Here is a 21,904-nt window from a genome sequence, read left to right on the forward strand (position 1 = left end):
TGGCCCGGACCAGACCGCCGCTGCAGGGCCCGCGCGCCTCCGGGACAGCGGGCTTGGGGTGCCGGCCCCCGGCCCCGCCGCCCGGCCCTGGAGCGCGGCCAGGAGCCTGGGTGGGGCCACGAGCGCGCAGCCAGTCACCCGGGCATGTGGGCCGTGGGTGGGGCGGCGCGGGCGGGCGGGCGGGCCGGGCCGAGGGACGCTGTTTGCCAACATCTCACCGAGTGTTTGTCCAGCCAGCCTGCGCCGCTGGCGGGTGCCTCTGTCTATCCCTCCCTCCCCCGACAGCTTCCAGCTTCCAGCTTCCGCCGCCCTAACTGCGCTTGGCGGGTGCGCGGGGCCCAGCCAGGTGAGCCCTGGGCCCGGCAGGTGGGTGCGGGGTGGGGAGGGGGCCGGGAAGGGGCGACTGGGAGAAGGCCGGGGGCGGGGGCGGGGGCGGGGGTCCCCGGATCGTGGAGGGCGCAGGGCTGCGGATGACCCGGGGCTAAGTCTGGGTCCCACGGCCCGCGCCCTCCCACGGTAGCGCCGCGTCCGGCTGGGCTCAGGTGCAGGGCTGGGCGGCGATCTCGGCCTCGGCAACCGGGCGGCCGGTGTCCGGTGTCTGGTGTCCTGTGTCTGGAGTCGCGGGCGGGTGAGCCCGAGGGCGGGGGGCTCGTGGTGGCGGTACGGGGTCCCCCGAGGGGGCGGCCGCAGGCACGTGGGGGAGCCTCGGGCAGTTCTGGGCTGCGGGCGGGGCTCCGAGTCCCCGAGGGGCGTGTGCGCGCACGTCAGTCGGGTTCCGCCCGCGAGGGAGCTGGGGGCAGGGTGGTGGCCGCGTGGGGGTGTCAGGGCCGCTCTAAGGCTTCTGGACTCCGGTTTACAGGGCCTGGCGCCCCGTCTCCCCCGCGGCCCCCGACGGCGCCCCGCGCTGACTGCGCCACGGGCCAGCTCGCGCACCCACGTGGGTAGAGCCGTGGGGACCTCCTCCGCCCCAGACCTTCCCGGAGAGTCAGAAACAGGGTACTCTCTACGGTTGGGGTGCGGAGGGCCGGCCTGCCTCAGACCGGACAGTGGCCCCGGGCAGCTGGGGGGAGGGGCGATAACCTTCCTCCACCAAGTGGGCATCCCTGCCCTGTCCTGCCCTCGGGGTTCCTGCGGGAGCCGAGGTGGATGGGCGCGGAGACAGTGACAGTGAGAAGTCACAACTTGTCCTGTTCTCAGAGGTGTCTTTCCCTCCCGTGGGTCAAAGGGAAGAGGCAAGGGAGGCAGCTTTCTCTGAACTTGGTCTCCTCGCCTCCACCTCCTAAAAGGCTTTTACTTGATTGCCTGTTTCATAGGAACGACTTCGATACCAAGATTTTTTAAGCGAGTAAGTGGAAGGCATATGTGGGCATAGATTTGGCATGCGAATGGTATTTTCTAGATAAGTCCATGTGTACAGAAATTTCAAATTTCTAAAGAATGGTATATATTTACAAACCTTAACAAATTGCTCTCACCTCTGATCGCTCATTTTATCCTCAAAAATGGCCCCTTTGCAGAAAGATTAATAAGGTCAAGTTGAAGTAAGATAACTGAAAATCTGAAAACAGCTGGCTGTTTTGCAATAATGAAAATCCAAACTATATTCATAACATGAAAGTAATACTGTCTGTACTATAGTATTTTTGTGATTTAGGCTGTATCAAGGGCTGTTTTGTTTTTGTTTTGTCGCAGAGTTATTGAAAACAATTTTCGTTTTGTGGAACAGGGCTGTAGAAGATGTCCCCTGAGTTAATCTATGGGTGTCCTGGAAAACAACTGGTCCTGTGACCCTTGGGAATTTATTTTTGGAATAAATAGCAGATGTGGGCTTGGGGCTTGTCATTGCTGTCTTTTAAGAAGAGTGCTGTCGTAGAAGAAGACGGAGTCAGCTAAGCTTTTTCTTTTTACTGGATCTTGAATAACTGGAAGTTTGCTGTGCTCAATATGTTAGGGCAAAGCCATTTGATTCAGTATCAGCAACAATTGTCCTGTCAGTCAGTGAAAGCGGGGAAAACCCTAGTGAATTAATTTCCTCATTTCTATTTCCTCCACCGGGGCTGATTCCACTTGCCCCTGTAACTTCACATAGATTTCCCGGCATGGTCCTCAAATTACAAAGATTCACAGGGCAGGCCTTCATTTCACAGATGAGGAAACTGAGTCCAGAGAAGTGAAGTCACAGCCGAAAGTCACACAGTTCATGAGAGGCGGATCTGGGAGTGCTGACTGGGGTCCCTTGCTGGCTGTCCTCTGAGCACCCTGTGCTGGGTTGACTTTTCCATCTGAGAGCAGGGGGAGGGAAGAGTTCATTGACGCCAGCAGGCATCAACCGACTTAGAATGGCATGCGTGTTATTTAGTAGCCTGCCCACAGACAGTTGTCAGTCAGTCCCCAAGTATCCTCTGAGCACACAAGGAAGCCAGTGTCTTTCCTTCAAGATCCGATAGTTAACCTCAACGCTCACAACCCATGTTGACGCGGACGGGCAAAACAAAAAGCTAAAACCGGGAGAGAGCTGGAGCATCTCATCGCAGAGGTGCTGTGGGACCCTTCACACTGTGAGCGTCTGTGCCGTTGGTGCTATGCCTAGTGGTTGTGTGAGAGGGGAAACTGAGGAGGAAACAGTGAGCAGACCACACCCACACCCGGGCCAGCATGACCAGGGTGGGGTCTTTTCAACACCTGCCCTCCCGAAGCTTAGCTACATGGCCAGGGTGAGGCTCCTGCCCCAGAGGCACTCTGTCACACACACCTTCAGTTCAGCATTTCCACGGCTGCGAGGATTGGCTGGTCTTCATTCGGAAAGTTCGCAGGCAGAGCCACGTCCTGATGATGTTTGCATAGGTGCTCCACTGTACTGACGGAGGACAGTCGAGCCAACTCGGAGCCATGCTGCCCGGCTCCGCCATTTCCATCCTCTCCATCTGTGGTACCCGGCAAGTGAGGGGCTGAACTCCAAGAATGAAACGAGTGAATGCATGTACAGTGCTGAAGGTAGTGGCTGGCACAGCGAGTGGAAGTTCCTATTACCAGGAGTACTCTGAGCGGGGGAGAGGGGAGGAATGTGAACTTGGCACTTTCAGGGGGTCCGTTGTTTAGGCTTTACTCATGCTGTTACTGTTGGGAGGATTCACCCCATTCAAAATGGGGAGCAGAGCAGAAGCCTCGGGCTTTAGTGGGCTCCTCATTTTCTACCATGTTTTATTTCCACGAAAGTCAGCGATTGGAGCCACGTTAGGGCCAACAGAAGGACATTTACTGGAATGTTAAGGAGTTATCATTCACTTTGGCTCCTTATCCCCTTCATCTCAGAGCAGGAGTCAAGGGTTCCGAGGAACCAAGTTCTTCCTCTGGTTCCTGTCGGCTACAGACACGAGGGCAGCCTCAGGACACCTCTCCCTTAGTGTGAATTTAGTGAGCCCTGCCTCTTGGGAAGCTATTAGAACCCCAAAGTCAAAAGGCATGATCAGACATCAGTTCTCTGGCTGTTATATCCTTTGAGGGTCACCTCAAAGCAAAATGCAAAGATAGAACCTGAGATAGGCATGCCTGGCTGAATTCGAGTCAGACACTGCTTTTAATTCTATTTTAATTTTCTCTTAATACAGTGTTCCATTCGCATTCAGGTAGATGAGTGCTATGGGAGATAGATTATAGGATGCAGTTAGCAAGAATAGTTGTAGCCCCAGTAAAGGTCTTTGCTACACAGTGAATAGTTAGTGAATGTGTGCAAACCACACTGGTCTCAGAAGACTGGTGTGGGTGGAGAAACAGTTCGCAAGGAAGAGGAGGAAGAGAGGAAACGCCAGGACACTCCCAGAGGGTGGGAGGAGCAACACAGTCTGGATGTGCGGATGACAACAGGTGAAGGAACTAGGAGGCTAAGTGCCTAGTCTCAAGTTTAAGAGCCTTTGAACTTAGTTTGGAGAAATGACATTGGAGAGAGCAGGGCTACATGGTGAGACTATTGAGGCATTATAAGCACCAAATTATTAATCAGTTCCTTAGAATTTGGGTGATCTTATCCTATTGAAACACCAGAATGGAATTGTATACATAATTTCCTTCTGATTACCAAAGTATGAAGGTTTGCTATTTAAACACACACACACACACACACACACACACACACACACACACACACACAGAAATGTACAAGGTAGAATGAAACCTCAGTGGAATTGTCAGCCTCCTTCCACTGTGAAGCCACTTGTGACTGCACTAGTCCATGCTACACTTTGGTAAGAAATCAAAGTGAATGACTCCGTAACATTCCCACAAATGCCCTTCTACTGGCCCCTTCCATGACTCCAAATGCTGACTTTCACAGCCTTTTTAAAGGAGCCTCTAATCAACTCTTTTATACAGCAAGCATCCTTTGTAATGAACCTAGTCGGCTCCCCATCCCCCCAGTTTATCTGACCTGTAAATTTAGATTTTATTAAATTAGGTTATCTGGAGGAGGTACACCTAAAACCTGGTGGCCTTCCAGAATGTACGGAAGGGTTCTCTCCTGCACCTGCTCTATTCTCACGGTCCCAGTAGGCTGCCTGGACATTGCATTGTCCTTCTGTGAATATGAGAGTACGTAATTGCATTTATTCAGTGCTGCTTTTAAAGGGGAATGGGAAAATAGCAATTAAATGCTCTAATTTTTATTTCTTCCTTTTCCTTCCTTGAACATGGTTCTGTTTTGGTTCGGTTTGAGGTGGGTAATTCCGTGAAGTCTCAAAAAAAACAGTATTTTGTTTTGAAGTAAGTTGCTTGGAAAGAGCCTCTTAATTTCCTCCCTTGCCTTTTTAAAAAATTCTTTTCTCAGCCATACAGTTGGTTTGTTAGGCTCTGAGGTAATAATGTGTTTGCTTGGTTGGGACAAGGCCAAACTTCTGTTAATTTTTTTTGTTTCCCTGAGATTGACCCGTAAAAAGTTAGGGTTTGTTTTGTTTTGATAAAGTATCTTTGGAAATTACGGGATAGAGGTTGCACAAACTGTTAACAAAGCGTGCCTCAGCCATTCTTTCCTCTGCCCCAGAAACAAAAAGCGATACTGTATTTCCTCTAAGCTTGATTCATAAGCCCGTCCTTGCCCGGCGCCTACACATTTTCACCCTGCCTGCTTCTGGCTGTTGCTCTTTGCAGGTTCACGAACGGCACTGTGGGCAGGATGTTTGGTGCCGGGAACCAAGAGCCAGGGTGCTGAATGATCGTCCCCCGCCTTCGGGGTTGCTGTGAGTCTCTGGGAAGGTCCCTCCAAGTGCCAGCCCAGGTGGAGGCACACCTGGAAGCCATTTTCAAGAACCTTTGCCACAGGTGTAAAAGACTCCAGGCCCGAGAAGATGCTGAAACAGATACTGTCGGAGATGTACATAGATCCTGATCTGCTGGCAGAGCTCAGCGAAGAACAGAAACAGATCCTGTTCTTCAAGATGAGAGAGGAACAGATCCGCCGATGGAAAGAAAGAGAAGCAGCGATGGAAAAAAAGGAGTCCCTGCCAGTGAAATCCAGACCAAAGAAAGGTAAGCTTAGCTACGTGTCGGCCGTGGACGTGTTAGGAGAATGGCTCCTGGCTTGTTTTAACATTTCACACCAGTTCGAAGCAAGCCAGGTTTGCGTTCCTGTTTGGTAGATGGACCCTAAATGTTATGGAGATTCAAATAGTGCAATGTATCAACTTGAAGTCAATACTTGGGCGCGCGCGCAAACACACACACACACACACAAACACACACACATACACACATACACACACACACACACACACACACACACACACACACACACACACAGCAATTACCCTGGAGTTGTGTGAGCAGATCACTTGCCTGAAACCAGACAGACCTTCAGCTGAAGTAATAAGCCCCCAGGAGTGTGATGTGAGGGGTATTAAGGAAGGTTTCTGTCCCCCTATTGTCATCGATGCCTAGTGCTCTAGTTATCAGCATACCAAGTGCTTGCATCCGCATCTCTATGGCAATTGTGTTTGCATTTTTTAGACTTTAAGAGATTTTTCTTTGAGTTATCTTTTTTTTTTTTTAGGGAAAAATCCCTCTTAAAATACAAATACTGCTATAAGGAAAAAGGTCATAATACTTTTTAGTATTATAATTTTTTTTAGTGTGAGTTAACTTTTCAGATGTATTTCGTCCTGACCCAAGGAATCCCTTGGTAGCCTGAGAGGGCCTTTGAGACCATGGGGGAGGAACACTTTGTACATCAAGACTTAAAATATAAACACATACAGTCCTAGAAAAGCACACATTAACCCCGCCCCCAACCAGCCACTCTCCCTCCCCTCCAACTCCCCCTGTCAAATTCTGTTATGGATGAATAACTAAGTTGTTTTTAAAAAACACACAGTTTCAAGGTCACTTACACAGGTATTCAAGACCAGTCTTCCTCGGTTTTTTATTAAGCTTAGGGAAAATAAAATTTGATAAAACCATTCAGGGTTTCAAAGATTGAGAAAATGTGTCTTACTTAAACGCTAGTATGTTCACAGACTCAAAAGGAAGTCACTTGAGTGACATTTGCCTTATACTGCTTTTTACTAATAACTTTTCCAAATTAAGCTTTATAATGATCTATATTAATAAAAGGGTAATATGCTAATTAGACCAGACGTCCTTCCAGACAAAGCCATAGTGGTGGGGCCGAGGCAGAGGCAGTTAGGGGCAATCAGGCCAGCAGGGAAGAGCAGTTAGGGGGATCAGGCCGGCAGGCAGGTAAGTGGTTAGGAGCCAGCGGTCCCGGATTGCGAGAATCGGGCCTAAACCAGCAATCAGACATCCTCCGAAGGGTCCCAAATTGGAGAGGGTGCAGGCTGGGCTAGGGACACCCCCACCCCATGCATGAATTTCTTGCACCGGGCCTCTAGTATAGAAATAAATTAGTATCTCATTGATTATTGTTATTATCAATAACAACTATTTGTTAAATACTTATTTTATCAGACACTAGGCAAAGCCATTTACACACATATCTCACCTTCACAACACTTCTGCAAAGTCAGTATTAATATTCCTATTTTACAGATGAATGAACTAGAATCAGAGAACATATGCAAGGTCACACCTGCAGTAGGTGTCTGTTCTGTTGGATCTCACAGTGTTCTACACTGTCCAAAATAGACTTTTTCCCTCAATACACAACTTGGTCCAGACAAAAGCATAACCCTTTCATCTTCCTGAACTTTTTTATGCCTCTCTGTGCATTCTTTAGTCAGAGTTCATCAGATATACCTGGGCCTCTCTGGGCACCATGGTCATTGCGGACATGACATATTGATGTGGTGGGTGACTTTGGGGACTAGTGAGAGTGGAAAGGTTCTGGCCCCTAGAGTCAGGGCCCAGACTCTGTTAGACTTTGGGCTTCTGCTGTTTGATGAATTGATCTCCTTGTGGTGACTTAACACATTGCGGACCAGTCGTTTTATTGCTAGCTTTACCCAGTGGCCAGATACGTTTCTACTGAACGAGTCCAAAAAACATTTTACATAAATGTTAAAGGCACGCTTTAAAATTAAATACCCATGGCATTTTGAAGTTATTTATTACATGTTCTTACAAGCTAATATCTTTTTAAAGTATGATACTTTGTAAAACACTGTGTAATGTGAAATGGAACTAAACAAAGCTGGCAAATTCTCGTGATCTGTCCACAATGTGTTAAGAAACAATTTCCATTTATTTGCTTACATTTTTCTTGTGCAGAACTTTGAATCTGCCTCTCAGAAAACCTGTATGACTACGTTAGCTAAGTGATCATGAAAATATATATTAATATATACGGTGAAAGTTCTATCAGAATTTCATGGGAGAAGTTTATTCCTCCCTTAAATTTAATACTCGGAAAAATATTTTGCATTACCTAGTTCCTCTTCTGATTACAGGAAAAGGGAGGTTTTGAGATTCTTTCCCTACTTCCCCTCAAAAAGACAACAGTTCCCTCTTTCCTATTGTTCTACCTCCAAAGTCAAAGCCACAGATTAAGTCAGTATTATCAGGGCAGGTGGTTTCCAGAGGTGTGTTTGTGCTGCAAACCTACTAGCCCCCATCAGTTTGTCAGACAGCTCATTGTGGGCTTCTGCTCTTTTCAGACCTAAGCTCCCTGCCTCCCCTGCCTCCCCTGCCTCCCCTGCCTCCCCCTTGCTTCCCCCCTACCTTTCCCACCTCCATCTCCCCACCATCCTGCTTGCACCCAGCTGACTTGAGTATTGCTTTTTCTTAGCAGTTCTTAGCCAGGCTATGGCTTTGGAGACTGGCCTTTTCTCGGCTCTTTAAATGCATCTTTGAGCTAGTTTTGCTTTGTGAGTTTGTTACCCCAATGAATTTAATTTTAAAAATTTAAATAAGTATATCTTATGCCCACCCCTGACTCCTTTACACCATTCCAGCTCATCACTCAGCCATGCTTACATTGTCACCTGGTCATTTTTATCTCTATATAGTTCACTGTGGTGAGTTTTGAAGGAGCATCACTAAAATGTTTGATATTGTGCATGCCAGATACCTGTCCACTTTTTAGTAATCTTCGGGCTAATGTAGGAGGGGCTGAAAAACAATTGGAAGTATGGATTTAATTCTTTCTAGATCAGAAATGCATTTCCAAATGAATTCCAAATGTGATTCTAAGAGAGACAGCGAAGTATGGACCTCCTCTCCCTGCTGAGGTCTAGAGCTGTATGGTCCAATATGGCAGCCACTAGCCACATGTGGCTATTGAGCACATGAAATGAGGCCAGTATGGATTGAGGTGTGCTAGAAGTGTCAAGTACTGATTTCAAAGACTTGGTAAGAAAATAATAATAATTTTATAGTCATTCTATATTGACATCATATTTTGGATATCTTGGGTAAAATAAAACATTAAAATTCATTTCACCTGTTGGTTTGATTCTGTGATGGAGCTACTAAAAAATGAAGTTATAGATGTCATTCATTTGGACAGCGATACTCTAGACCAGTGGTCGCCAACCTTTCGGACCTCATGGACCACAAGTAGTCCACAGACCACTGGTTGGCGACAGCTGCTCTAGACCATAAAAGCAGCACCAGCCAGTGTTTATTGAACTGATGGTGTATCAGACCCTGAGCTCAGTGCTTAAATATATCATCCCATTAATAATCACTGCCAAACCAGAAGCTCAATTAATGTTCACACCTTTGAGGCTGAGGGACATTAACTAACTTCTCCAGGGCAACAACTAGTAAGTAGGTGAAAGAGCTGAAGAGGACCTGGAGTCTGACTCTCCCAAAGCTGCTGCTGTGAACAGATATGCTACACATTGAGCTTACCTGGAGCTTAATAACAGTCACTGTTGTTTGCAGGTGCCTTTCGGAAACATATGCTTGCATTGAGGCCCTGCCATGGAGCCTTTCTTCTGTATGGTTTTTTCTTCTGGCACCACAAACAGAGGAGGCCTTTACTTAGTAGAGGACTGCCTAGCACTTGTTTCCTTGGGTCTCTCTACAGTTGACGGAAACCTAGTGCAATAGGCTGGCATCTGGTCACTGCCTGTGTGCCCTTGAAATGGACTTGGAGTCCTGATACTTCATTTGATGGGTTTTCATTGTTATCAAGTGGGCAACTTCTTGTATGCAGAGCCTTCCCTTTTTCATGAAACCATGGTCAAGCCATTGGTTTGTGCCACTTGCAATGTTTACTTCCCATTCTCTTTACTCGCTGGGAGAAAAACTTACAACCAAGTGGAAGGCTACGTAAACTTCCCTCTCTCGTGTCCTCAGATGACAGAATGAATGTAATTTCAAGGTGAAGTTGGCCGAAACTCCAGAATGCCTCCATAGCACCATGTATATACATATGCTAATTTTGTTATTTTAACTTAGAATAAAGAATTATTTATTTTTTTATTTAAAATCATTATTTAATTACAATTAACATTCAACATTATATTAGTGTCAGGTATATAACACAGTGGTTAGACATTTCTATAACTTAGAAAGTGATCCCCCCATAAGTCTAGTACCCACCTGGCACCGTACATAGTTATTGCAATATTATTGATTATAGTCCCTATGTTGTACTTTACATCCCCATGACTGTTTTATAACTGCTAATTTGTACTTCTTTTTTTTTTTTAATATATAAATAATATATATATATATACCAGAGGCCCGGTGCACGGATTTGTGCACTGGTGGGGTCCCTCAGCCTGGCCTGCGAGGATTGGGCCAAAACCGGCTCTCTGATATCCCCCGAGGGGTCCTGGATTGTGAGAGGGCGCAGGCCAGGCCGAGGGATCCCACCAGTGCACAATCGGGGCTGGGGAGGGACGCAGGAGGTTGGCCAGCAAGGGAGGGGTTGTGGGAGGGCTCCAGGGCGTGTCCGGCCCGTCTTGCCCAGTCCTGATCTGCTGGACCGCAGCAGCAAGCTAACTTATCAGTCAGAGTGTCTGCCCCTGGTAGTCAGTGCAGGCCACAGTGACTGGTCAACCAGTCGACTGTCTGCCCCTGGTGGTCAGTGCACATCATGGTGAATGGTTGAGCATCCTTAGCATATCATTAGCATATTATGCTTTGATTGGTTGAACAGCCGACCAGCCTACCAGACACTTATATATTAGGCTTTTATTATATAGGATTTTATTGACTTCAGAGAGGGAGAGAAAGAGATAAAAACATCAATGATGAGAATCATCGATCATCTGCCTCTTGCACTCCCCCTGCTGGGAACCCAGGCACATGCCCTGACCAGGAATCGAATTGTGACCTCCTGGTTCATAGGTCAATGCTCAACCACTGAGGCACACTGGCCGGGCACAAATGTCTTTTCTTAATGTCACTGTTTCTGCTATCCACCCAGTGACCTCCCAATTACTAAGTCTCAAAATGCTGGCATCATCTTTGAGTCCTTCCTTGATTCAGCCGTCTGGATTTTACTGTCCTGTTTAACACTGTCCTTTCCCTCATCCAGGCTGCAGTTACCAGTTACCTCCCTCCTGGCCTTTTCACCCCTCTGCTCTCCCCATTCTCTCCCCACTCGGTCACCAAACACACACCCCCTACTACCCTGATTCACCTACATGCTGACATGCCCTAGTGCTTCCTAAGTCACTTCTCTGACCCTGGTACCACCTGGACAGTCATGGACTCGATGTTGGTCAGTTGGTCAAGAACATGGAGCTAATACTTCCTGAGCCTTTGTCATGTGACAGGCCTGTGAGGTCAGATTTATTACCTCTCTCTTATCAAAGCAGGAACTCAGCTCAGAGCAGTAAAGTGACATGTTGGTGGAAACACTGGGATTTTAATACCACTTATGCAGTACAGGGCCTAAGTTTAAATCGTTCACCCACGTGTCTAGGACCTGTGCCTTGGGGGCCTCTGCTGCCTGGCAAGGTCCTCACCCCATGGTCAGGTGACTTCTAAACCCTCTTCAGCTCTGGGTGAGACCCTGCTTCTCCATAGCACCTCACTGATTCCCTTCTCTGAGCTTTGATCATGCTGTTCTTTGTGATGGGCACCAAACCCTTTCCTGCTCTAAGTTCCATATCCATCCACCAGAACTCAACACAAAGAACTTCTCTTCTTATTTCTTTTTCATCCTTTGCCTTCTCACTGGACTTAAACATCTAAGATGGTTCTATAAGGTGGCCCTTCAAACTGGTTAGTTTATCTTCTTAAGCATTCCCATAGTCCCTTTAACACCACCCTTTCCAATTCAATGCCAGCTTCCTCCAACTAGAATGTAAGTTCCCTGAGAGCAGACAGTGGCTTGTCTTGTTCATACGTGTTGACACGCATCTACCTCAGTGCTTGGCACATAGTAGATACACAATAAAATTTATTAAAGAAGTAACCCAATGCCTCATTTTCTCTCATAGACTCTAGGTGACTTGCAGGAAATGGCCACATCGGTGTTATCCACACATCCCCAGTAGCATCGAGCTCTGCATCGTGCTCAGAGTTAGAAACGTGGAGTGAACTAAACAGAGGCCTTACTAATCTTCCCTCAAGTTGGTCAGACGCTGAGGGTGTCAGAGCCAACCCTCATTTTACTAGAATGACTTCCCTGCCTCCCCTAAGGTCTCATGGCGCTGTGTGGAGCCACTTGAAGCCTCTCCCATCTCTTTGCTTTCAGGCCCCTTTAAGAGCTCCTGCAGGTGAGGAACAGTCAGAGCAGAGACCATCAGCCGTGCCTCTCTGTCAAGAGCCCATTATTTTGGCAACTGGCTAAATCTGACATTTTACATCTAATTCTCTTCCTTTTTGTCCCAAAACCATGATTTCTTTAATGTCACCATAGTCTCCCCACCCGCCTCCTTTGAAAACTTCATGACTCTCCTTTGGTTCTCTAAGTTTCTAAGCACCCTTCTCTCTTCACAGGCAGCTCTGGGATTTCTCTCCCTCACCCTGCAGAGCAACGCCTTCTGCTCCTGCTTGCAGTTCATCTGCAGTTCATGGGACTCTTTGGAGACGGTTTTGGGGAAGCATGTGCCACACTACTGAGCAGAGCTGCTGGGATCCCTGCCCCCGCCCTCTGGCCACCTGGCACTCTGCAGTCTCCTCTCATGGCATCTCCCTCCTGCTGTCAGAAATACTGGGAGAGGATCACTTAGGTGAAGGTTGAGCGATGGACATAGTAAAACATATTATGAGTTGCCCTGAGAGAGTGATAAAGGGAATTTTGTGAAGTATGACAACTTTCTCAATGAGCCATTTGTCATTTCCCCAAACAGAGCCCCATCTGGTCAGGGCTTGTCCCCAGGAGGGCACATTCAGGATTGATCTTCCCTTCGCCCCTCGTGTCTCTTCCCCTGACTCTCCCCTTGTGACACTGCGTAAGCTCAGCTTCCTTGGGAAGGAGGCATTTGACTCCTTTTGTAGTGAAGACTATGACTCAATCCCCCTGCCCAGTATCCTAGTTAGAACGTTATCAGCCTGCAGAAAGCCTCCCCTGCATTGGGCAGAATGGGGCGCCCAACACAGAGAACAAATCTGACTTTGAGCAGCCTGCTCTTTTAATGTAACCTCGGGCAGTAGTAGGAAGTAGTCAACAATACAGTACATGGAGACCTTCATTGAAAACCTTCCTCTACTTACTGTAAGGAGACAAGACAATCCCAGTGTGGATTTCTAACCTATAAGCATGGCTACCTGTGTTCCAGGTGGGCGCCCTTTTCACGAACCCAACTCCACTGGCTGGCCTGAGATCCGCAGGGCCCAGGGATCTTGACCAGAACAGAACTGTGGACCCGGAAGCCCTGGGTAGGCCTGCTCTGAGACCTACCGATTTAGGGACTGTGCCTCTTGGCCTCTCCCAGCCATCTCCACCTTCCCCAGGGTTCAGGGGCATGACCTTGGTGGCCACATGTCAGGAGTAGGGCACTAGAATGTAATCCAACCCTTGCGACCAGTTGTAAACAAGGGTTATTTAAGTAGCTTCACCTAGTATCACACTACCTACCAGTAGTATTATCTTCTCTCAGCTGGTGTGAATCTCTGAGCAGCCATATAAGGAAACAATAGGAGAGTGATGATAGCCGTTAACCTCTCTTGAACTCCTAGTATGTGGCAGGCACTAGGGGACAGGCCTGTACACCTAGCCTGCCTACTCTTGCAGCAGTCCTGTGTGGTAGATATCACTATTCCCATGCTGCAGAGGAGGAAACGGCGGCTTAGAGAGGTTACTAAGTAATTTGTCCAAGTCACACAGCTAGTAAACGGCAGGGCTAGGATTTCAACTACAGCCAGTCTAACTCTCAAAAGCATGTTTTTGCCCAGCAGTGCAGCCTATAAAGATAGTGGAAACACCAAATCCTGGGTGGGCTGTTAATTCTGGGGCACAGGGAGATGCTTAGACTTTAGGGGTTCTGGTATCTGATGTTAGCTCCGTTACCCTAAAGGTTGCTGCACACAATGCATGCTTTCATGCCATCTCGCCTCCTTCATTTATAAAGTGGGCACGTTCAAAAACCATATTCATTGTCCCGGCTGGTGTGGCTCAGTTGGTTGGAGCATTGTCCCATACACCAAAAGGTGGTGGGTTCAAATCCTGGTCAGGGAGATCCCCTGAAACCGGTTGATGCATCTTTCTCACGTCGATGTTTTTTTCTCTCTCCATTATTCTAAAAATCAATAAAAATTAAAAAAAAAATTTATTCAAAACAAACATCACTGCAGCTGCCATGTCCATTGTTCTCTAGAAAGCCTGCTTGTTCCTGGGCAGGTTGGAAGTGCTTCGCCTCTTCTAATATCCTCCCTCCCCCCAAAGACCCTCAATACTTTAATGATGGAAAACATGGTAACCCCTGACTAGAGATACTGTTCAATCCGAATTTTGTTTTGCTTGCAGAGAACAGCAAATCTGTTCATTGGAAACTGGGAGCCGATAAGGAAGTCTGGGTGTGGGTTATGGGCGAACACCATCTAGACAAACCCTACAACGTGCCCTGTAATGAAGTCGCTGCTGAGAGCACCCAGCCCAAAGCACAGCAGGAAGCGGAAGAGCTCAGGTATGCAATCTGCAAACCCATGAGAGCCTCGTGCTCACAGGATCGGGTGGGAGAGTGGGGTGGGATTTCAAGGGTCACAAAAGAGCCTTAGATCCCTCTGGAAAGTCTCTTTAGACTCCTGGTGATTCCTGTCCTTCCCATCATTGAACTAGCTGTTTCCTTTTCCCACTGGTCATTCCATTTTGATGTGGATGTGGCTTTCCCAGTGATCACCGCTTTGCCTGGAATCATGCTAGAGCAACGCAGGCCAATACAGCTGGACATCAGGAATATAAGTGGCCGTTCAAGCTTCCGGCACTCAAAGAAGATTGCCTCGCTGTGGGCAGCTGAGTAAGCAGGCCGATTAGGTGCCCTCCCTGTGCTGGGCACGGGGAATTCACAGGTGAACAAGGAGCTTCAGTCTGGCAGGAGAATCAGGCAGCTCCCTGCAGCCAATACAGACTGGGATGTGTGCTACAATTAAGTTCTAAACAGAGCATTGATGGAGCCTGTGGTTCTCTGGGCAATGTTGAGTTCTGAGTATTTGGGGAACACACGGGCCTATAGTAGGAGATGGGGGCCTGTGCTCTAACGTGCCCCGAAGGCCAGGTTTAGGAGTTCGGACCGCATTCTGTGGACAGGAAAGAGGTTTTTGAATAAGGAAGGGACAGGATCAACTGAGAGGTGACTAGGGTGGGAGCAGTGAGTAGGGGATGGATGACCTCTGTGTTGTGATCAGGGTGGCCCTGTTCTCCCTAGAGTATTGACAGTCCTATCTGAGCTGGTGAAACAGAAACAGACACATGAACTTCAGTTCAGATCCCCAGGGCTGGTGATGCTGCCTTCCACCTTCTGTACCTTAGAACTACACATGGACATACAGAGCTAAAGGAATTACCCTCTGCTGATCACAGGAAGGTGGTATGCCCTGGCAGTTTAACACCCGAACCAGCAGATGGGCAGACCTGGGTTCAAATCCTAGCTATCTGCTATGAACCAGGAGGTCATGGTTCGATGCCTAGTCAGGGCACATGCCTGGGTTGTGGACTTGATCCCCTGTAGGGGGCGTGCAGGAGGCAGCCAATTGATGATTCTCTGCCATCACTGATGTTTCTATCTCTCGCCCTCTCCTCTCCTCTCTGAAATCAATAAAATAAAAATATATATATATACTAGAGGCCCAGTGCACGAAATTCGTGCATGGAGGGTGGTTGTCCCTCAGCCCAGCCTGTACCCTCTCCAATATGGGACCCCTCAAGGGATGTCCGACTGCCCATTTAGGCCCGATCCCGGTGGGATTGGGCCTAAACAGGCAGTCGGACATCCCTCTCACAATCCAGGACTGCTGGCTCCCAACTGCTTGCCTGCCTGCCTTCCTGATTGCCCCTACCCGCTTCTGCCTGCCAGCCTGTTTGCCCCCAACTTCCCTCCTCTGCCAGCCTGGTCACCCCTAACTGCCCTCTCCTGCAGGGTTGATCACCTCCAACTGCCCTCCCTTGCAGGCCTGGTCCTTCTCAACTGCCCTCCCTTGCAGGCTGGGTGCCTCCCAACTGCCCTCTCCTGCTGGCCATCTTGTGGTGGCCATCTTGTGTCCACAGGGGGGCAGGATCTTTGACCACATGGGGGCAGCTATATTGTGTGTTCAGTGATGATCAATCTGTATATTACTCTTTTATTAGATAGGATAGAGGCCTGGTACAGGGATGGGGGCCAGCTGGTTTGCCCTGAAGGGTGTCCCAGATCAGGTGGGGGTTCCCTTGGGGCGTGGGGCGGCCTGAGTGAGGGGCCTGTGGTGGTTTGCAGGCCAGCCACACCCCCTGGCAACCTAAGCGGAGGCCCTGGTATCTGGAATTTATTTTCCATCTACAATTGAAACTTTGTAGCCTGGAGCAGAGCCAAGCCTGGGGCTCCTTCCGAGGCTGGCAGCCATTTCTGTTGGGGTTATAATTGAAACTTTGTTGCCTTAAGTGGGTGGGCCCGGCAAGGGTGTGCGGAAAGCTTTGCTTCCCCTGTTGCTGGCGGCAACCCTGGCCTGCTCTCTCAAGCTCCATTCTGCCACCATTTGTTTGAATTTGTTTACCTTCTATAATTGAAACTTTGTAGCTTGAGTGGAGGCTTAGGCCTGGCAAGGGCAGGCGGAAAGCTTGGCTTCCTCTGTTACCTAGGAAACCTTGCTCTCTGTGGCTGTAGCCATCTTGGTTTGGGTTAATTTGCATGCTCGCTCTGATTGGATGGTGGGCGTGGCTTGTGGGCATGGCTTGTGGGTGTGTCGGAGGTATGGTCAATTTGCATATTTGTCTATTATTAGGTAGGATAGTTGTTTTTTAAAAGCAAAGGTAATGGTGCCTTCCTCGCAGGATTGTCCTGAGGATTAAGTTAATCTCTTTAAAATACCAAGCCAAGAGCTCAGCAGATTATAAGCACGCAGTCAATGGTATCTGTTACTGGTTTCCACATCATCTGAATGTGGGCATCGGCTTTGGAAAATTTGTCCGTGTTCAAGAATGTCTTTGATAATTCCACATTTGTTTCTCTTCAGCAAAGCTCAGTCCAAAGATTTCACCAATAGCTTGACCACAAAATCACACTACTGTGATCTGCAAACACCAGGTACCTGGGAGTCTCCGAACATCTGTAAGAAAGAGGCAGGACAGGAGGAAGCGGACCCAGGCTCGAGACCAGCACCGACCCTTAAAGAAGAGAAAACCCCAGTGAGTCTTTCCTATCTGTAAACGTGCAGAATTTCATCCCTGGGGAGACGAAGGTACTGGGGCCACTGAGACAAATGAGCTGGGCAGCACATTCTTAAACTGGCTTTTTTTTTGAGGGGAAGCCCTCTTACTAGTAACTTGAAGGCCTTACTGTTCATTTCAGTTGGGGGATTTGGTTCACCTGTAAAGCACCTCTTCTTCATGGGACTGAAGGTGTGAAAAGAAAGAAGTCTATGAATAAAATGTTGCATGTTAAGCTACTTTCAGAGTTTATTTCCCCCCGTTTTATGTCTTCTAATCAGGGGTCTGCAGCTTTTGCTGGGAAGGGCCAGATAGTAAACACCGAGGGTGTGGGCGCTAGGGTCTTTGTCTCAGCTGAATGGGCATGGCGGTTCCAGAAAAACCTTATCTACCCGGCGGGCAGAGGGCCGGGGTCAGTCTGCAGTTTGCTGGCCCCTGTCCCATAACGCCGACCCACTTGTGATCTACGTTTCGTTCTCTGGAGTCTCCCCTTTTTGTTGAGGACAAATACCAGTGCCTCTTTGGTTTCGTAGGTTCTGCCCGTGATTGTGGGGACAGCTGTTTCCTCAACATAACAGAATTTTATACTCAGAACTGGTAGGGGTTCTCTTCTGCTCTAGGTGTATAAGAAGCTCAAACGTAATTTGCTGCTCGGAGGACCGTGTGGAAGGACAATGATACTATATTATCAAGTCCCTCCTGCTGCTAGGAATTCCATTACATTGAGAATTAGCGGGGGATTTGCACGTTGACTTCTGCCCGGGTCCTCAGCTCCACGACACGGGTTGAGTATCTCACCCTCTCTGAGGCCGTGGGAAAGGGGTTCAGTTACCTGTCTTGCCTACTTCACAGGCTTATCCCAGGGCCAGCACACTGCGGGGTGTCTCCTTTAATTCTCAGCACAGTTATGAGCTAGGGGGATCTGTGTTTGTCCTTTTTACAGGTGAGGAAGCTGTGGTTAGGAGTGCTTATGTCATCTGCCCAAGGTCTTCTAGTTCCGTGGTCAGCAAACTGTGGCTCGCGAGCCACGTGCGGCTCTTTGGCCCCTTGAGTGTGGCTCTTCCACAAAATACCACAGCCTGGGAGAGTCTATTTTGAAGACGTGGCGTTAGAAGAAGTTAAGTTTAAAAAATTTGGATCTCAAAAGAAATTTCAATCGTTGTACTGTTGATATTTGGCTCTGTTGACGAATGAGTTTGCCGACCACTGGTCTAGTGGATAAAAGACTGAACCAGGATTCAAAACTAGGTCTGTAAGAGCCCTACCTAGGTCACTCCGTAACTATTGCACTCAATCGCCTTATTAATCTGAGGAATGTGAAGAAGCTTTACAGAGGGCTGTCCATATGAGGCTCCAAATATTTAGGGCCAGAGAATTCTAAAATGTGGCTCACGCCCCAGGGTCAGGCCTGGGTCCTTTCAGTGAGGCACCCAGGTTTTCCTAGGCCTGCTTTGCTCTCAACACCTTTCATACCGAAAGGCCTCCAGCAGCCAGCCCCCTTCCCAACTCCCCTAAAGTGAAGAACAACAGCCACAACAAAACACCTCCTTCCAGAGCATTAAGTATGCACCCTTCTCCTTGAATTACAATACTTTCCTGGAAAACAAATTTCACTAGGAAGACAAAAGATTAAAATACAAATTAGACATCATGGTTGCTCTTCTTTCCTCATGTCATCAATATCAGAGGGAGAGTGGCACTCTTCCATTGCTTAGATGTTTGCCCAACTCTCCTATGGACAGAGATTGGGGCAGGGGACGAGGAAATCTGTAGGTACAGGCCTATGGAGAAAGCGGGTAGAAGTTTTTTCTGTTCCTGCTTTTCATCTTTCCTTGCGTCAGAGAAAATGCTTCAAGGTCTTAGAAAAAATATATATATAGACAGTGAGAAGGCCCAAGATGGACTGATTTACTCACTCATTTAAAAAGTGCCCATTATGTGGGAGGCATTGAGATGACCACTTAGGAGTGAAAGCAGGGTCCCTGCTGCCGTGACCTCTGTGGTGGAGGAAGCAGGGGGCGACTGCAGGCAGCACATCATTTCAGATGGTACCTGCTCCATGCGCCCCATTACGCTAGAACGGGAGCAGTGCAGGGACTGCAGGGCGGCTTTGCAGGGGACAAGCAGCTGGAGATGGCCAGACAGGATGACTGCGGCCGGCAAGGGACAGTGTGGCAGGGTCTGTGCAGCTGGGGGAGCAGGGGGCTTTGACTGGAGTGTAGATGGGGAGGAGGAGAGGTTATTATGATTGAGTGAGGGGGTGGGGTGGGCAAGGCCAGGCAGGATAGGGTGTTGGGGACAACTTAAGTGTTTTGACCCTTTTTTAAATCAATAACAATTGGAAATTGTCAGTGATTGTGGAGCGAGGGCTTGACCTGATCAGATTTCTATTTTGAAAGGGATTTAGCTGTCCCTCAGCCAGGTTCTGAGACGTGTAGGCTGGGAAGCAGATGCCACTCGCAGGCAAAGACGAGTCTGATGAGGAGTTGATAGGAGCCAGAGAAGATGATGGCTGGGCGATGCATTGTGTGAGCAGACACCCTGCCCCCAACCCCGGGAGGGAGCTGGGGTAAGAACTTGGCACTCAAGGCTGAGTGGATTTCCTTAGGGACCCCAGTGTGGACAGCCCTCCAAATGCAGCCAGTGCCTTCCCCCACCCCCTCCTGCAAGAGAATTTGGGAGAGAACAGAACAGTTCTGAGTGTGGCTAGGAGAATGGCAGAGAATGCTGATTCAGAGATAAGCTCCTTTGTGTTTCTCTGTTATATGAAATTTGTAGGCTGGGAACTCATTCATCGGTTGCCGGACTATCCTTGCCCTAAAGGGGGACCTTGAATAAAACTGTATCTGCTCACTTGTAGATTTTATTTCCAGAGAATTACTCACTATTTTTACAGAAATGGCCTTCAGAGTGGACCACAGTGAAAAACAGGAGATTAAAAAAAAATAGAACACAAACATCCAGGATGCAAAGCATTCAAAAAATAGTAAGACCTTGAAGTTAGCAGATTAAAAATCCTTGAGCAAGATTCTTCCCCTTCATATTCACTTTAAACAAATGGAGTTGGAAGTGAAACCTTCTCACCCCTACCGTGAGCACACAGACACACACATTGCACAGGCAACACACAGGCAAAACACACACACACACACACACACACACACACACACACAGCACACACTGCCACAAGGCTCTTATACCAGCTTTTAAGTCTGTCATTTCATTATAACAACTGATAATAAAATCTCGCCACTAAAATGTACATTTTGCTTGTAAACTTGACATTGAGACCATGGTGGTTTTCCAATATACTTTTAAGTGTTATTCTAATTCATAGCATTCTGTTCCCATTAGTAGGTAGCAGTGAAGGAGCAACCCATCAAATGATTTTCGGACATACCAGTAACGAGACACTTCCACTTAGCTTTCCCTTTGAGACCACAGTTTTCCTTGCTGTCTACTCAGAAACCGACAGTTCCCTAAAAGCAGATTTTGGTTTTCTCCTTTCATAAAGGAGAGACTCAGAAACCAGATACTAAGATCAGACCACTTCTCTGAAAGAAAAGAAAAGAATATGCTGAATTGTCTGTTTGGACCCTTATTCATCTCCAGGTGCTCTTGCGTAGCAACCAAAGTTTGGGGGTTGATGTGACTTAGACTGTCTGTAAAGGATGAAAAGCAGTATAAGAGCCCAGACCCTTAGGTGATTTAATTAGGAGTATAGCCCTAGCCAGTTTGGCTCAGTAGATAGAGCATCAGCCTTCGGACTGAAGGGTCCCAGGTTTGATTCTGGTCAAGGGCACATGCCCAGGTTGCGGGCTCAATCCCCAGTAAGGGGCCGTGCAGGAGGCAGCTGATCAATGATTCTCATCATTGATGTTTCTATCTCTCTCTCCCTCTTTCTTCCTCTCTGAAATCAATAAAAATATATTTTTTTAAAAAGAAGTATGAAACCCTGGTGAGTAGGCAAGGTGGAGAAGCCTGCACCACCCCAGGTAGATGCCCTTGCCTGGCCTGGAGGAACCACCTTGGGGTAGCCTGGCTCTCCTCTGTAGAAAGCCATACTGCCAACCCCTGAAAAGGAGTTAGGCTCCCACTTAGAGTCAGGAAGCCCGCTGTAAGCAGGATGAGAACTGTGTTCCTGAAATGCAAACTAGAATTTTGAGTTGAATATGAGAAAAAAGGAATAATCCCAAACCAGTAACTGTTTCCCATTTGTATATTCCCTTCTAGTATACATGCAAGAAGCATGCCAATATTATTTTTGTGAGAGATAAAGTATTTCCTATACCAGGTAAAAGAGATGAGGAATTCATTGTGCTCATTTTGTTAATTCAAGAGGACAGCCATAATCAGAGAGTAACACAATTACCATGTAGTTCTGTGTAACTGTAATATAATTCTGTGGTAGTTTGTAAGATAAAATTTTACACAAGATATATTTTTAAATCCTGGGCCTTCAAAGCCATTTAAACTGTTGTGTTTTTATAAACAGGATGCGGCATGAAAAGCTTAACATAAATTACAGAAGAGGAAAACATTTCTAGTCTTGAGAGTAGTACATTATGAAGTTGATGACACACTTCATTTTGTTGATATTTTTAATATTCACTTATCCAGCTCACCAGAGGTAGTGTTCCAGGAAAAACAGATGGAATCCTGAGTTAGGAGACATGGGGTCCTGTTGGCCACTAGGAGTCAGTCATTCGATCTCTAAAA

At 47.8% G+C, this 21,904-nt stretch overlaps 1 protein-coding gene across 2 annotated transcripts in view; it reads left to right on the top strand.

The window, feature by feature from the left end:
- The first annotated feature begins 296 nt into the window (after positions 1-296).
- Positions 297-21,904, top strand: part of SH2D4A (SH2 domain containing 4A) — a 51,589-nt gene continuing 29,981 nt past the window's right edge. For both annotated transcript variants that reach the window (XM_008143898.3, XM_028148747.2), the window contains exons 1-4: positions 297-346; positions 5,140-5,517; positions 14,315-14,474; positions 16,993-17,164. In XM_008143898.3, the coding sequence (XP_008142120.1) occupies positions 5,337-5,517; positions 14,315-14,474; positions 16,993-17,164 (513 nt within the window). In that variant the 5' untranslated portion in view covers positions 297-346; positions 5,140-5,336. The remainder of the gene's footprint in view (positions 347-5,139; positions 5,518-14,314; positions 14,475-16,992; positions 17,165-21,904) is intronic.

The sequence above is a fragment of the Eptesicus fuscus genome, chromosome 8 (genome assembly GCF_027574615.1).
Source record: "Eptesicus fuscus isolate TK198812 chromosome 8, DD_ASM_mEF_20220401, whole genome shotgun sequence".
In the NCBI taxonomy this organism is placed as follows: Eukaryota; Metazoa; Chordata; class Mammalia; order Chiroptera; family Vespertilionidae; genus Eptesicus; species Eptesicus fuscus.